General features: G+C 46.8%; 1 protein-coding gene across 2 annotated transcripts in view; it reads right to left on the bottom strand.

Moving 5' to 3' along the window:
- Ube2d1 (ubiquitin conjugating enzyme E2 D1) overlaps positions 1 to 14,849 on the bottom strand; it is a 28,675-nt gene extending 13,826 nt beyond the window's left edge. Inside the window, exon 1 of one of the 2 annotated variants that reach the window (XM_028780288.1) lies at positions 14,694 to 14,849. In XM_028780288.1, the coding sequence (XP_028636121.1) occupies positions 14,694 to 14,717 (24 nt within the window). In that variant the 5' untranslated portion in view covers positions 14,718 to 14,849. The remainder of the gene's footprint in view (positions 1 to 14,693) is intronic. The other variant, XM_028780289.1, reaches the window with a different exon arrangement.
- Between the last annotated feature and the right edge of the window lie 728 nt (positions 14,850 to 15,577).

Here is a 15,577-nt window from a genome sequence, read left to right as displayed (position 1 = left end):
CTTACCTCATAGAAATCACCGTACACACACACACACACACACACACACACACACACACACACACAGGATATTCGGCATAGCATCTTGCCTAAGTACAAAATACTGACAGCAACCATTGGTCGACCAATAAGGGGATGGCTTACAACCCACACACCGTGAAATCCTGACAGCCATAGAAAAGAACAACACAGATCCCACAAGCTGAGGATGCTGAGCAAAGCAAAGGATACACAGCATTCAAGGAGAGTATGTGATTTATTGCAGTTTCTGCTATTACAGTATTTAGGACAGTCTCTGCTATTACAATATTTACTACAGTCGCTGCTATCAGTTTTCAGATTTGTGCACTGCGAACACACAAAAAGCAAGTGATTGAAACCACACACGTGGAACTCTGAACAGCACAAGCCCTTAGAGTATTCTGCTACACTCCTACTGTGCCTTCCTGTTTGAGAGAGGGTGTCCTACACGGCCCACGCTGGCCTGGAACTCATATAGCCCCAGTGGGCCATGAACTTAAATCCTCCTGCCTCAGCCGGCTTCTTGTACAATTTAAAATAGATGGAATAGAACTGCTTTTCTTTTCCTTTTCCATTTATTTTTTTTAAATCTCTGTATGTGATGGTTTATATATGCTTGGCTCAGGGAGTGGCACTATTAAGAGGAGTAGGTGTGTCTCTGTGGGTGTGGGCTTAAGACCCTCACCCTAGCTGCCTGGAAGTGAGTGTTCTGCTAGCAGCCTTCAGATGAAGATGTAGAACTCTCAGCTCTGCCTGCACCATGTCTGCCTGGATGCTGTCATGCTCCTACCTTGATGATAATGAATTGAACCTCTGAACCTGTAAGCCAACAAAATTAAATGTCTTTATAAGAGTTGCCTTGGTCATGGTGTCTGTTCATAGCAGTAAACCCCTTACAAAGACACTCTACATATTACAAGAATTTTCTCTTTTTATTAACATCATCTGATATGACCAGGAAAACCTGAGTGACTGTCATGGACTGTAGGGTAGATACGCAAAAGACTGGGCAAGCAAATCCAGTGTGAGATCTCAGACAGTTCAATCCTAGAACAAGGGATGGGCCAAGTGGGAGAGCAGAGGAGGCTGAGAGTCCTTCTACCTATGCTACGGTTCTCATGAGAGTAACTGCTCTATGGTTTACACAAGCTGTGGGCACCAGGGGAAGAATGCGTATCAGCTGCCTATATTGTGTTAAAAATCTTTCTGGGCTAGTAAAAGTATTTCAAATGAACTAATGAATGTTGTGGGTGTTGATCCTAGCTAGGTCTTGTGTAACGTGGGCAACCACTGAGCTAAACTCTCAAAGGCCATTATTTTTAAGGGTTTAGTGTGTGTGTGTGTGTGTGTGTGTGTGTGTGTGTGTGTGTGTGTATAGGGGGACAAGAGCCCATGGATGCAGATCCACAGAAGACAGCGTGAGATCCTCTGGAAACGGAAACACGGAACGTTATAAGCGGTCACATGGGGGCTAGAAACCAAGCCTGGGTCCTCTGCAAGAACAACAAGTCCTCATAACCTCCATCTTCGCAGCCTTTAAGACTGTTTTTTAGAAATAAAAGCTTCAGCCGGGCGGTGGTGGCGCACGCCTTTAATCCCAGCACTTAGGAGGCAGAGGCAGGCGGATTTCTGAGTTCGAGAGTCCGAGCCTAGCCTGGTCTACAGAGTGAGTTCCAGGACAGCCAGGGCTACACAGAGAAACCCTGTCTTGAAAAACCAAAACAAAAAAGAAAAGAAAACAAAAAAAAAGAAAAGAAATAAAAGCTTCAGAGTCAATTCTGCTGACCTTTGTTAGTAGCTGTGTAGCCCTAAGAAAGTAATGTCCCGCCTGAGTCCCAAGTGCCCAGCCTGCAATGTGGAGACATCCCTGGTGACCTTGAACTCTACCGAGTTCAAGAGAAGCACACCTAGCGTCGGGCACCTGTAATAGATTCTTGATAAAGCTAATTGCCTCTCCCTTTCCCCCTTTGTTAGAATGTCTTTTGCTTTTTATTTTCACTTATATGTCAAGAGAGGCTCTCACTAGGTAAATAAATTGGCCTTAAATTTGCCACGCCCCTGCCTCCACCTCCACAGCGCTGGGATTACAAGTGTATGCACCTTGTCCAATGTTTTTATTTTCAGTTTGAAACCAAGACCTTCACCCCTTCTTGTCTTTTGTTCCTCTACAAAACCTGGCAGGGTGCTTCCCACCCAGCTACACAGATGTTTTTAAGTATTATTCAAGTCACATTCCCGTCAAATTTCAGAAAAAACAGAGGATGAATAGATTTGGCAAACAAATTAAAAAAAAAAAAAACCTTTCACTCCCCTGACAGGTACGTGGGTTGTTTGAAGTAAAAAGCATAGCAGTTACTTGAGAACCATCTAGGCCCCTTACCTTGGAGTGCCCTTTGTCATAATGCGTCACTAAACATCATGACATCTGAAAATGAATGCCAAGAGGCTATCAACCGACAAGATCTTATCTGGGAAAGACTTCCAGTACATGGTATGTAAGATGCATACTAGAAAAGTCTCCAAGCTCAGAGAGAACAGCCATTAGAATGTTCTCAGCTTTTTTTATTTCTAGTTTAGAAAACCTCAAGACCCCATTCCCTCCTGTCTATTTGGAATGCTGCTGACCTACTTTGAAGCCATTGCTTCGGGTAGCTCTTCCCAGTGGAGTAGTGTTAAGCTAACCTCATCTCAAAGTAGATGGGACCCTGACCCCTGGCACTGCTCACGGTCAGCAGTGACCAGAAGGGCTGTGGACTGTGGTGTGGATGGAGATCTTGCAAGAATGTATTCCCTGCCTGGTTTAACCAACTGGGCTAATTATAAAAGTTCAAAGGGTCTTTCCACACACACTCTGCTCTAACATGCACAATTCAGATTTTGTCATTTTGCCTCAGAATCTCTCTTAAAGACCAAATGGTGGTCAAGGTCAGGTCACCGGGGAGATATGATTGATGGTACTTGTCTGAGGCACAGAGTTCAAAGAGAACTTCTGAATTTGTAGGAGGAAAGAAAAAGTGTCTTCACAAGGTTTGGTCTAGAAGGACAGGGAGGAGGTCCTGAATTCTTAGAAGTGTGAACAGCCAAGCCACCCAGGAAACCTACTTAAGAGCCAAACTAGTCTCAAGGTAACCTTAGGGGTGTGATTCTCAAAGTTCAGGGCTTCTTTCTGGGATAGGAAAGGGGCTTACTATGGAACTAGGTAGGATACTTTAATTTATGCAAAATGCCTTTATATACAATGCTAACACTGAGGGGCCATAGAGAAGGCTGAGCCTCATAAAGTGCTGTACACCCGGCACTCACATCACAGCTGGGCACAGCAGGACCCACTTGAAATTCCAATGCTGGAAAGGCAGAGGCAAAGGACCCATGGGGTTCACTGGCCAGACAGCCTAGCTGAATCAGCAAACTACAGATTCAGTGAGTCTCCCCCCAAAATGGGAGTGCACACACATGGTGGTACATGCTTTTAATCTCAGCACTGGGAGGCAGATGGCAGACACTATGAGTTCTAGGCCAGCCAAGCACTACAGTGGGTATCAAAGACCTGTATCAGAGAGGGAGAGGGAGGGGAAGGGGGGGGGGGAGGGGAGGGGGGGGGGGAAGAGAGGGAGAGGGAGAGGCAGAGGGAGAGGGAGAGGAGGGAGAGGGAGAGAGGGAGGCGGAGGGGGAGGGAGGGGAGGGGGAGAGAGAGAGGGGGAGGGAGAGGGAGAGGAAGAGGGAGAGGGAGAGGAGGGAGAGGGAGGGGCAGAAAGAATAGACAGACAGACAGACAGAGTAGAGACAGGGTTGTCAACCTGTGACCTCCATGTCTGTACACCTGCATACAAACACACGCATACACACACACACACACACACTCACACACACACACACAAAACGGGCCCAGGTTCACCAAGGATATGCTAATTAGAATCAAATGCTACTCCAGCATACTCGCTGGAATGGCTAAGAGGACAAAGAAGAAAGTATCCCGGGGCTGGAGAGATGGCTCAGTGGCTAAGAGCACTGACTGCTCTTCCAAAGGTCCTGAGTTCAATTCCCAGCAACCACATGGTGGCTCACAACCATTTGTAATGGGATCTGATGCCCTCTTCTGGTGTATCTGAAGACAGCAATACTGTACCCACATATATAAAATAAATAAATAAAACTTTAAAAAAAAAAAGAAGAAAGTATCCCTGTTGGGAAACGTGAAGCATTCTGGGATCCGTAGTCTGTGCGCACAGAAAACTGGTAAGAAGCAATATCTGAGCCCACAGATATGATAGTGTACCACAAAGCAGTCTTACTCCCGAATACACACCTGGCACACCTAAGTTCATCTTAGGGTCCTCATGGGCAACAGCCCCAATCCAAGGACAACCTGAATGTCCACCAAGAGCAGCAGAGCTTGCTGTGTCCTGAGGCAGCGTCGGCGGAAGACCCTTGAGCTCCATGAAACAGTTCAGATAAAGGTCTTAAACGGTATGCAGGAGACACCAGACAAAAGGGGACACGGCATAGGATTCCCTTTAAGGGCAATTCAAAAACATCGGCTTACCTGAGGGCAGACAGAGTCCGGGAGAGATGCCTGTGGGACTATTGTGATGGACTTCCTGAGTGTTATGTTCACACCTGTATTCGTTTTTGTAAAAACCCTTCACCGTTCTGTATGCTGTGCCCATGTATTTTGTAGCTCACCAGAAGTTTACACTGTTACTTTAAAAATTATTTTTAATGATGTGTATGTGTGTGTGTTGGGGGGGGGGTTTCAGGTGATTGAGTCGTGGGACCCCAACTTGGATCCTCTGTAAGAACAGCAAGAGCTCTTAAATAACGCTATCATTTCTGCAGCCCAACCCTGTAACTTTTAAAATGAGGCTTTCCTTAACGAAGAGCATGATATTAAAAACATGGATGCGTGGAGTTCACATCATGCGAGGTACGGCCGTTAAACGACGACGTCAGTTACGCATCGAGGCAAGCTCGCTGGGTGAGACTGCGCATGCTCGCGGGGTGAGACTGCGCATGCCCTGTAGACACGCAGCTCGGCTTCATTCCAGAACTCCACAAGTGGAATGGACTGTGGATGAGATAGGTCTCCTCGCGTCTGAGACGACGCTTAAGAGAGGCTAACCCTCTGTAGCTGAATCTAGATCAAGCCATGAATAAATACCATCCACACGGGTGAAAACACTCCCGAGAGGAAAGGGGTCTCTGCCAAAGAAGCAATTTTCTACGTTCACGTGATGGACGTGCAGTAGGGGGTATTTAAATTTCAGAGGGCAAGCTATTAATAGGTTACAGGCCAATGTCCTTATAGCTTGACAAGAACCAAAACAACAAACAAACAAACAAACAAACCAAAACAAACAGAAAAACCCCAACCAACTAACCAACGAACCCAACAACAGCAACAAAAACCAAAAAAACAAACAAAAAACCTTGCAAGGTTGAAAAAAAAAAAAGTGTACTTAAGGGATTTCTAGAGCCTTCTGCCGCTAAGCATGTCTATTCCAGTGCAGACTTCTATAATCAGCAAGATACAAAGAGAAGCATTGGGAGGCCTCGACTGAATTTAAATGGGCACAGATGGCATGTTTATAACACACCCCCACAATATGCTAAGTGTTTGCCACAAAACCAACCAGGACACAGCCCCTGCCTCTAGGGACTTAACGTCTAAAAGTAGACCAGGCCCGCCTAATTCAAAGAAAGCAAACAAATACAGGGTAGGAAAGCTGGGACTGGAGAGAAGGAGTCTGTGTCCATCTCCTGGCCCCAACATCAGCAGAGGGGAAGGGCAAGCCAGAGCGGCCTTATTTACCCTAAGGTTTAATATGACGCTGTGCAGTAAATATTTGTGCAGAACTGGTGCTGAGCACACTGAAAAGTGCTATTGTGGCAGGCAGAAGGTCTGAACCTGCCTATGACAATACACACGGTGAGGGCTGCACCCAACTGGCGGCACACGGCTACGCACAGGGACTGATTTATGGCCTCAAATTTAAACTATCCAGAGCCAAGCACAGGAAAGCATCATTTCAAAACCCCTGGGTTCACCAGCAAATAATTAATAGGATAAAACACTTCTACCTCAAAACCCCAAACAAGCCAAGGACCCTTATTGGACTGCATCTCCCTGCGCCCTAATTTGGTGTTGCCTCTAAAGGGGCATATGAGCTACATTTGGTTTGTCTGTAAATAAACATTTTATGGGCTAACAGTCCATGAGCTTATGTCCTTACCTGGCAGACTAGAGCTCTTTCAGCAGAGAGATGTCAGTCCAAAGTGTCTCCTGACACAGGTCCTCTCTGTATTTGAGTGAAAGGACATCTTGATTTTATACCACATGGTTTCTTCCAAGGAAGATTTCAAAATGCTAACATTCAATTAGTTATGTTATAGGAGCCAAGCTCACTTCAACAAGCTGGTTCTGGCTGCTTCTCACATCAGGGGTGTCTGTGACTGTAGGCGTAAGTATGTTTGGACTCAAGTCCACACAGAACCTCCTCAGGTCATTGCCTAGTTTTTAAGTTTTATTACCCAGTAGTGTGTGTGTGTGTGTGTGTGTGTGTGTGTGTGTGTGCACAAGTCCATGTGTGTGATGTACGCACATGTGTGAGCATCATACTGTTATGTACACAATGATGATGTAAGAGGCCAACTCTTGGGAGCTGCTCTCTTCTTCCGAGTGTGCCCATTTACACGTGTGGCGTCTGTGCATGCATGAACATACGTATGAGTATACCATTATGCACACATGGGCGTAGGAGACCAACTCTTCCTCACCAAGGCAAGTCTGTACTGTTGTTTCTGCTTATACCTGGTTGGCAGACCTGGGAACCTGTAGGTGATTCTGCCGACTCTCCGATCTTGCCACGGGAATGCGAGGAGTACAGATGTGTGCTACCACATCTGGCTTTTCTCCATTCATCAAACCCAGGTCATCAGACTTGTACAGCAAGTGCTTTATCCACTAAGCCATCTCAGAGGCCCTGCTTGGTGTGTGTGTGTGTGTGTGTGTGTACACACGCATGTTTTAAGACAGTATCTCTCGTAGGCTTAGAACCTGCAAAGTAGTTTAGGCAAGCTGGCCAGTAAGTCCGGTGAACCCGCCTGCCTCCCCAGCACTGGATTACATGGGCGCTCAGATTCTTATACAGACACTCTGGTTCCCACTCTTATGGACAGCAGGGACTTGCCCCACTAAGTCATTGCCGTAGCCCAAGGCAGCTTTCCAAAGAGAAAATATAGACAAAATCCACAGGGGCGGGAGGCGAGTAAAGAAAGCAATGACCCAGGTGCCTTTGTCCCATTGGTATGCCTCGGGACCAGAGTCCAATTTAAAATAAAATTTGGAAGTAAGCAAAGAGAGTATTTTCTACCCAATGTGTCATCTCAGAAGCTACTTTCTAGACTTCTGAGCAGCCACAATGGTTGCATTCCCCAATTGTTATTTTGTGTCTAACAATCAGCCCCTATTTTATTTTTTCACTGAGTGTGTATGTCTGTGCGTGTGCACATTCATGTGTATGAGTGGAGGTGTCTGTGTACCATGGAGGGCATGTGCAGGTCAGAGCACAACCTCATGCCGGTCCTCACCTGCCACCTTGTTTGAAACAGGGCCTCTGTGTACACCAGGCTAGCTGACTTGTAAGCTTCTGGGGGATTCTCCTGCCTCCACCTCAGCATAGGAGTGCTAGGATTATAGGATTTCACATGCATGCTACCATACCTGGTTTTATGTGGCTTTCACGAATTCAAACTCAGGGGTCCACACATTTGGGTGTCATATGCTATACCCACTGAACCATCTCCCAGACTTTAGCATCCTTTGAAACAGAAGGCCCTCAGTTAGTTCCATATAGACATACAATTGCATATATAGTTCCAGTCGAGAAATTACATCAAATATACTTTAGACAATGTGCATCAGACACGAACTTGTTATTAAATATTACTTTTCACAGCTCTATTCTTTTTAAAAATCTTCATTTTATTTTTATCTCTCTGTGTATATATGCACATGTGTGTAGCTTCCTGTAGAGACCAGAGGAAGGCACGAGATCCCTAAGGCTGGAGTTGCAGGCAATTGTAAACCTCCAGACAACGCTGGGAACCAAACTCCATCCTCTGGAATGACAGCAAACACACTTTGAGCCATCTCTTTCTCCAGCCCCCGGTGTTCCCTCCTCCTCCTCCTCCTTCTTTTAAATTATTTATTTTTTATGTATATGAGTACACTGTAGCTGTCTTCAGACACACCAGAAGAGGGCATCCGATCCCATTACAGATAGTTGTGAGCTACCATATGGTTGCTGGGAATTGAACTCAGGGCCTCTGGGAGAACAGCCAGTGCTCTTAGCCACTGAGCCATCTCTCCAGCCCCACAGTTTCCTCCTTAATAATTGGCAAAGAGTAGGTCCTTAATAATTGTTTATGTTTGGAAAAATCCATCTTAAACTGGGCACGGCATTGGACACCAATGGTTCCCAACACTCAGGAGGCTAAGGCAGAAAGAACGTGGGTTTGAGGCTGGCTCTACAGAATCTGTCTCAAAGTAACAACTGCTAAAATAATCAAGGAGCTACTCTTGAACACGAAGGCGGGACGTCACTGACTGTATACTTTGTTGCTACTTGAGACAGAAAACAATGAGCGGCTGAGTGTCGACACTTTGTATCAACTAGAAATGTGTCTAAGCCCAGAACATTTTATCGTATGTGGGTGACAGGCGGGCCCTGGTTTATGAAGGAAGAGTTGGAATTTAAGTAAAGATTTTAACAGAGATTCCAGCTCAGGTGGTAAGGGAGAGATATTGTATATATACCCAAGGGCAGGGCTTCCCGGGAGAGTTGCCTCCTTTGGTCACATTAGTTAGTGATTTTTCAAAATGTTCAGCTGTAAACGTTAAGAAACAAGCTTTACATCATGACTTGGTACTCACATATAAATAAATAGTTCTCTACGGTACCACTCAGCTATATATTCCCAAAGTCTATGAACCAGTGGAAAGTAGCCAACGTGAGAACTCACATGCGCAAGCACACACACACATACACACACACACACACAGGGGCGGGGGGAGGTATCTAAACAAGTATAAAGTGGAAGAATGGATGTGAATGTGGCCCAGTCTACTCCTTTGAAGAGGATACTTTAAACCTGAGAGCTTTCCCATTAAGCAATATGGCATCCCTTAAGATAAGCAACATACATAGATCAGAAAGAGTGATTGACAAAAATACCCAGGAAAAGGCAAGACAACAGGATCCTGTGCTTCTAGACCGTACACTGCTTCCTCTCCACCCCAAGGAGAACTGCATGTGGAAGGCCCTTGTACGATCTGTGTGAAGCTGAACCAGAAGCAAACTAAACGCACATAATCTCAGCTTCTTGGGGTGTGTGTGGGGGGGGGGTGGGGGAGTGACATAGACCAAAAGAGCCTGCGTTCCCCCACATGTTTTCTGGTGAGTGACCCCCAAGTTACAAATCCAGGCCTACTATGCAACCCCATGCCACTCCAGGACTTTTAACGGGCAAGAGAAGGGTCAAGCCACTTAATACCTGTTTTTAATAAAATATCATTTCTTCCGATATTTAAAAGGGGAGTGGGGGAGGGGAACCAACAGATTTCTAAGCAACTGTTAGCTTCCCTGTATCACTTTTGATTAGCAACAGTAAATGAAAGTACTGCCCCCCCTCCAATGCTTTTTGTGTATTTCAGGAAGTTGAAGGGGCAGGGATGCTCCTGGCTTCCTGGAGGCAATCTACATCCATCCTTTGGTTTTTATGTGTCTAGCTCCCATGAATAGACGTTATCAGTCCCATCAAAGTTTATGCTGTTTAGCTCCTCAGAGGAGCCTCAGAACATTTAAGCTACCTTTGTTATTGAAAAGAGGGGGGAAAAAAAGTACACACAAGGACAAAAGACTGAGTTTAATTACAAGGGCTTAAAGACAGGAAAATTCCCATCATGGATTCTTCCTCCAGAAAGAATACAGCTTCCTCTCCTCTTGAGGCAATAAAGATACCGGACTCCGTGTGTTTTCTGTTGGGCTATCTCCCTCCTTCTGTAATCTTGCATTTGATCTTTCTAATGTGCATGACTACCCAAAGCCACGGCAGGCGCTCACACGATCAGACCGATTCACAATTAGAGCAAATGAAAATTCCACAATAGAGTGATGCCATTAGACTATCTAAAGAACGCCAAGCGGTTGTTTTTCGGAATCCCTCTGGAGGAGAGTCAATGTTTCCAGGGGGCATAGAGAGATGAATGAAGCCGTTATTCTCCTGTGTTTCAGTGACCGAGGGTCATCTCTGAGGAGCAGGGTGACTGAGTATCAGTCAGAGCTGAGCTGGGTTGGCAATTAATGTAGAGTCCTAATTACAGGGTTGAACATCAGCTCACTGAGCACCCGCCTCCATAAATACATCTGACTTAAATCTTCCTTATGTGTTTGTCTTTGAGATAGGGTCTCTTATAGTCCAGGCTGGCCTCCAGCTCAGTAAGACACTGAAGATGACCTTGAACTGATCCTTCCCAACCCTGTCTCCTGAGCGCTGGGATAACAGGAGTGAGCCACCATGCCAGGGATGTGTGTGTATGCTGGGTGAGCACTTTACCAATTGAGCTAAACCGCTAGCTCCTTGATTCCACATCTTTCAGTTAAAAACAAAAACAAACAAACACCCAACAACATAAAGGTCCAATGGCAGAGGTAGAGAAGCCCGTTCTTATAGCATCTCTGGGTAGACTTGGAATCCTAATCATTTTTCATATGCCAGATACGTGATCCTGTGAACCCTAGTTAACATCTCTGTGCCTTTGTTTTATCATCTGCAGAATGGGAAGTAGATTGTTTCTAGCTCTATGGCCTCATGAAGGATCAAACAATTCATGGACAGTAAGTAAGCTTTTGGCATGGGGTTAGGCCGAGTAACCTCCGCACATGGTGGTGGTTGTCATCCTTTTGGGACATGTATGGGTAAGAAAACAGAAGTCAGTCACAGAGCCAGGAACAAAAGCTGGGTCCTCTCTTGTCCTTGATGATGACACAGGCACAGAGGGTCTGGCTGCTTAAGGTACGGTGTTTCCTAGACCAGCACGGACACTGTGATTCAGAACCATACCAATCAAAAGCAGAACAGCTCAAAACAGTTACGAAAACAACATTTTGGTTTATGTTCAGGCACACAGTTTAGCTTAAGTATCAAAAAGCCAAATGTTCAATTTTTTGGAACCAAAGGCGACTTATTTGTTTTTGTGGTGCTGGCAGTTGACCCCAGAGCCTTGAAAACAGTAGGTGTATGTTTTAGCACTGAGCCACACTCCCAGCCCCCAAATGTTTCATTTTGGGACAGAACACTACACAGGGAAGGATAATTATCTGTGTCACGATATTTGTGAAAGAAAAGCCTTTTGTTTCACTCTTCAGAAGACAGACAAAAAGGGGGGGGGGGCTGAGGTCTAGCACATAGCACAAAATTTCCTTCTGAAAAGTAAACACAAAGGGAGAGAGACCACGATGTTGACGACAGCTGAATTAGAGTTCTTTCTCCCTTAGGTCTCAAAGTGTTCAGTATTGTATTGTAACATTTATCGTTTAAAAAATGTGTTTCTTGTTTTTTTTTTTTTTTAAAGCAAAATGTACTGAGGACTGAAAAACAGTGTTCACCGAAGAAACACCTAGAAAACAGCTAACAATAGACACCCAACTGAAAGCTGCTCTCTTTTGTCAAATCCGCCACAGGCTTCTTCCCTCAGATTTTGCTCAAACTTTATCCCTTCAGTGATTTAGTCGGCTGTAATAACATCTTTCTCTATGTCTAAAAATAGGCCACGGGTGTGTAAATTTATGAGCTGAAATGCAGAACTGGCACAGGGTGTCTAAATTAGAGCATTAAACCCTTTAGTCTACTCCAGCACGGGGATCTATTTGAAGCGCCTTATGTCCACATGCTTTGTAGAAAGACACAGTTTTAATCCAGCAATCATCTTTGTTCTTTTCATAGGTGGAGAAACGAGAAGCTGTGAATATTATTCTCAAACGTGCCAAACCACTTCTCAAGAGATCAAGCCTGGGCAAAACTCGTCTCAACTCCAGCCTCAGGTGCCCTCTTCGGATAAAGAGAATGGTGGAGAACAGCAGGGTTGCTGACCTTTGCATGTTAACCCCACCTCAACCTCCAGGTTCAGCATCCTTCCCCTGGCAGCCCTGGGTTCTGCTGTGACTCTGCTCCCTGCCCTAGGGACTGTCTCTCTGCCTGCACTCTCGGCTACACCACTGCAAACCTGGGGTCCTATGAGCTTCGTGACCTGCCTGATACTTTAGGTAAAGAAATAGCACTGCCCAATGGCCTGAAGTTATCTGCTTGTTTTAAAAGATAATCAAAAAAGGAAGGCTAGGGGCTTGAGAGATGGCTCAGGAGTGAAGACCACTTACTACTCCTCCAGAGGACCCAAGTTCAATTCCCAGGACCCAGATTAGACAGCTCACATCACAACCACCTATGGCTGTGGCATCAGGAGACCCCCTCTTCTCTCTTCTAGCCTCTGTGGCCACCCCACACATGTGGCGCGGACTCACAGACACACACGTGAAAAATAAATCTTTTTTTTTTTAAAGGCCAAAGGTTAGCATTGAACTTCATTTGTTGGACTGAACGGGATGAAAATGAGAATCCAAACACAGGGTGTCAGAGGGTGCTCTAGCAGCTCCTGGGGCAGCCTGTTCAACCTGGACTTGGTTCTAAGCAAGATGACAAGGAAGGAAGGAAGAAGATGGTAGAATCAGTTAGAGGCGAAGGGCTGGCTGGCATGTATGACTGATATGATTTGTGGCCACCAATGACACAAACATAAAATCATGTGACCTCCGCTGTCTTCTCCAAAATACCAGTTTGTCCCAGATTTGCCATCAGTTGTATTTAAGGTTCTTCATACTAGACAACACTAACACATAGTATCTACTAAAAAAAGGAAGGAAAGAAGGAAGGAAGGAAGGGAGGGAGGGAGGGAGGGAGGGAGGGAGGGAGGGAAAGAAAGATGTGGACATTTGCCATACTAACAGAAGTCAAATACATGAGCTTAGCATGGGCAACAAGATGCATCAAGCCTACACATACAATAATGTCTTATTTCTCTGAATGGATATATACTATAGATAACTCCTATGGTAGCTAAGAGCTACTGTGTGTGTGTATGTGTGTGTGTGTGTGTGTGAGAGAGAGAGAGAGAGAGAGAGAGAGAGAGCACAAAGCCATATGGAAATGCCACACCATCATGAAAGGAAGCAAAGTTTGAAAACTTGCAATGGGAACCATCAGTACATCGGCGTTCCGAAGTCAGCACGGTAATGACTGCGGCTTCAAAAGTAGGCTTGTTTAATACGGGTTAAAAATCAAGTGCCACCGTGTTATCTTCCAATGAGAAAACGTCATTATTTAATAAACGCTGATCTTACATTTTATACTGAGTTGACCTTCATCGGCACAAAGAACAGCGACGATCTACACAGCTAATGTTTGTACCACACACACAAAAAAAGAACCCCAAATTTGGCTGCGTGTAAAAGTTGCTGTCCTCTGTACCGAAAGATGCCTGTTTAACTACCACTCACGCTCAGAACATTTGCAGTCAAGTGTAGCTGGAAAGGTTGATAAAACGTTTGGGGGAGCCATCCATTTCTTGTGAAATCAATTACCAAACACATTATCCACTGTTGGCGCATTTGCTTCCAGAGCGCTCCCAAACACCACGTTCCCAGCAGCAAGGACTACCGCTGTAAAAACGTTAAAAGACACTTTGAGTCAGGGGACAGGCTCAACAAGAGAAATGGGTGCGGTAAAGAATACAAAGAGAGGGTTGGGATAGATCCTCTGTGTGGACTGACTGACCCTTCGATTGTCTTCCTCATTCTGTACTCACGCCATCAAAGCATCCAAACCATTTAATTTGTGGTCCTTAGTGTTGCGTCTTCAACTCTATATCTAAGTTTATCGTGAGGGCGTTAAAAAAAAAATACAAAACAAAACCAACAACCTGCTTGGCTTGCCTCGCCATGAATCACAGCCAAGAGGTCATCTTGCTGTGTATCAGCAACTATGTTCTCAGTACAGCTATGTGACCTGAAGTGGCAGCTGCGTGCAGAACCACCAAAATAGCAGGGGCAAGAGCTTTCTGCTGGCTCCTCGGCCCCAATCCCGCTGTCCCAACCCTTTCCTCCCACTGAGCACCAGCCGACTGCAGAGCCCAAAAAGACCCAGCCCCACGCTCTGAGAATAAAGGCCGTAGGCCCACCACACCTTCCCTGTTCTCCCGGGGAGCCCGGGGTGCGAACACAGAAAGGAGGGCTCCGGGGACACTGTGAGGACGCGTGATAGGGGACGCAGGCCGCCCGTTGCAGAGCAAGCCCCGGCCCAGCGGGGATGCACACACCCCGGGACAATCTGGCCACCTCACGGGCATACTGCACCGGGGATTCTAAGCTGAGCCTGGAAAGGGCACGACCGGATCGGGTCGCCCCGGGTTCCGAGCACCGGAACCCTGCGAATGCAAGCCTCACCTGTGCGGGGCCGATCGGCACCCCGGCCTCCCCAGTGCCCGCGCCCCTCCCACGCCGTGCGCCCGGGGTTCCTGGGGACCTCTCGGGGACACCCAAGCCGGTCTTGGCTGCCACTCACTTTCTGGATCCGCTTCAGCGCCATGGGGCAGGCGGCTGGGGCTGCGGCGGGTCCGCGTGTCCCGGGCTGCCGCCTCGCGGGGCTGCTCCGTGTGCGCCCGGGCGCGGTGCGCGAGTGTGCGGGCGGCGGCGCCGGGCTCTTTTGTTTCCGCCTTCGCTTGCTGGGAAGGAGCTTGCGCCCTCCCCGCCGCGCCCCGCCCGCCTGGCACACTGGGAAGTGTAGTCCCAGGCTCGGCCTCTGCCGCCCGCGCGGACGTCGTCCAGTCACCCGTGGGTGACAGCTGCGACCAGGCTGCTGCTGCTCCCTGCAGCCGCTCTGCAGAGCAAGGTCCCGAATCTGCAAAAAGCGGGACAGCAGGTGAGCCGTCGGCTCTTAAGAGCTCCTGCGAACCACGGATCGCTCCTCCTCGCACAGACCCTGCAGCGGATCTTAACTTCCTTTGCAGATATTTCTGTCTCTTCTCCGCTCGCCCCTGGGGGCGTGAGGAGTCTTCGTCAATTGCACTCCACCTTATTTTTTTGAGACAGGGTTTCCCTTTATGTCTTTTTTTGTCTCCACCTCCCAGAAATGGGATTGCAGACAGCTTCCCACACACCCAACCCTTCCGTGGTCTCCGGCATCCGAACTCAGATCGTCAGGCTTTGCAGCAAGCAGTTTACCCACTGAGGTGTCCTCCAGTCCCTTCTCCATTCTCGTGATCTCCGATCTTGCTTGTCCTTTCAATCATGACTTCTTGGCTTGGCACCTGAAGGATGAGTTCTCGCTTTGGTCAGTCTCGGATTTCTGACGGCTTTAGTCAGTCTTAGGTTTCTGATGACTAAAGCCAATCCATTCCTTACCTGAAATGGTTTTGAATCCCATTCTGTTTTTCAAAACACTCACTG

The sequence above is a fragment of the Grammomys surdaster genome, unplaced genomic scaffold (genome assembly GCF_004785775.1).
Source record: "Grammomys surdaster isolate TR1022 unplaced genomic scaffold, NIH_TR_1.0 367, whole genome shotgun sequence".
NCBI lineage: Eukaryota > Metazoa > Chordata > Mammalia > Rodentia > Muridae > Grammomys > Grammomys surdaster.
Note: the sequence above shows the minus strand (reverse complement) of the source record. Positions and strands in the feature narration are given on the sequence as shown.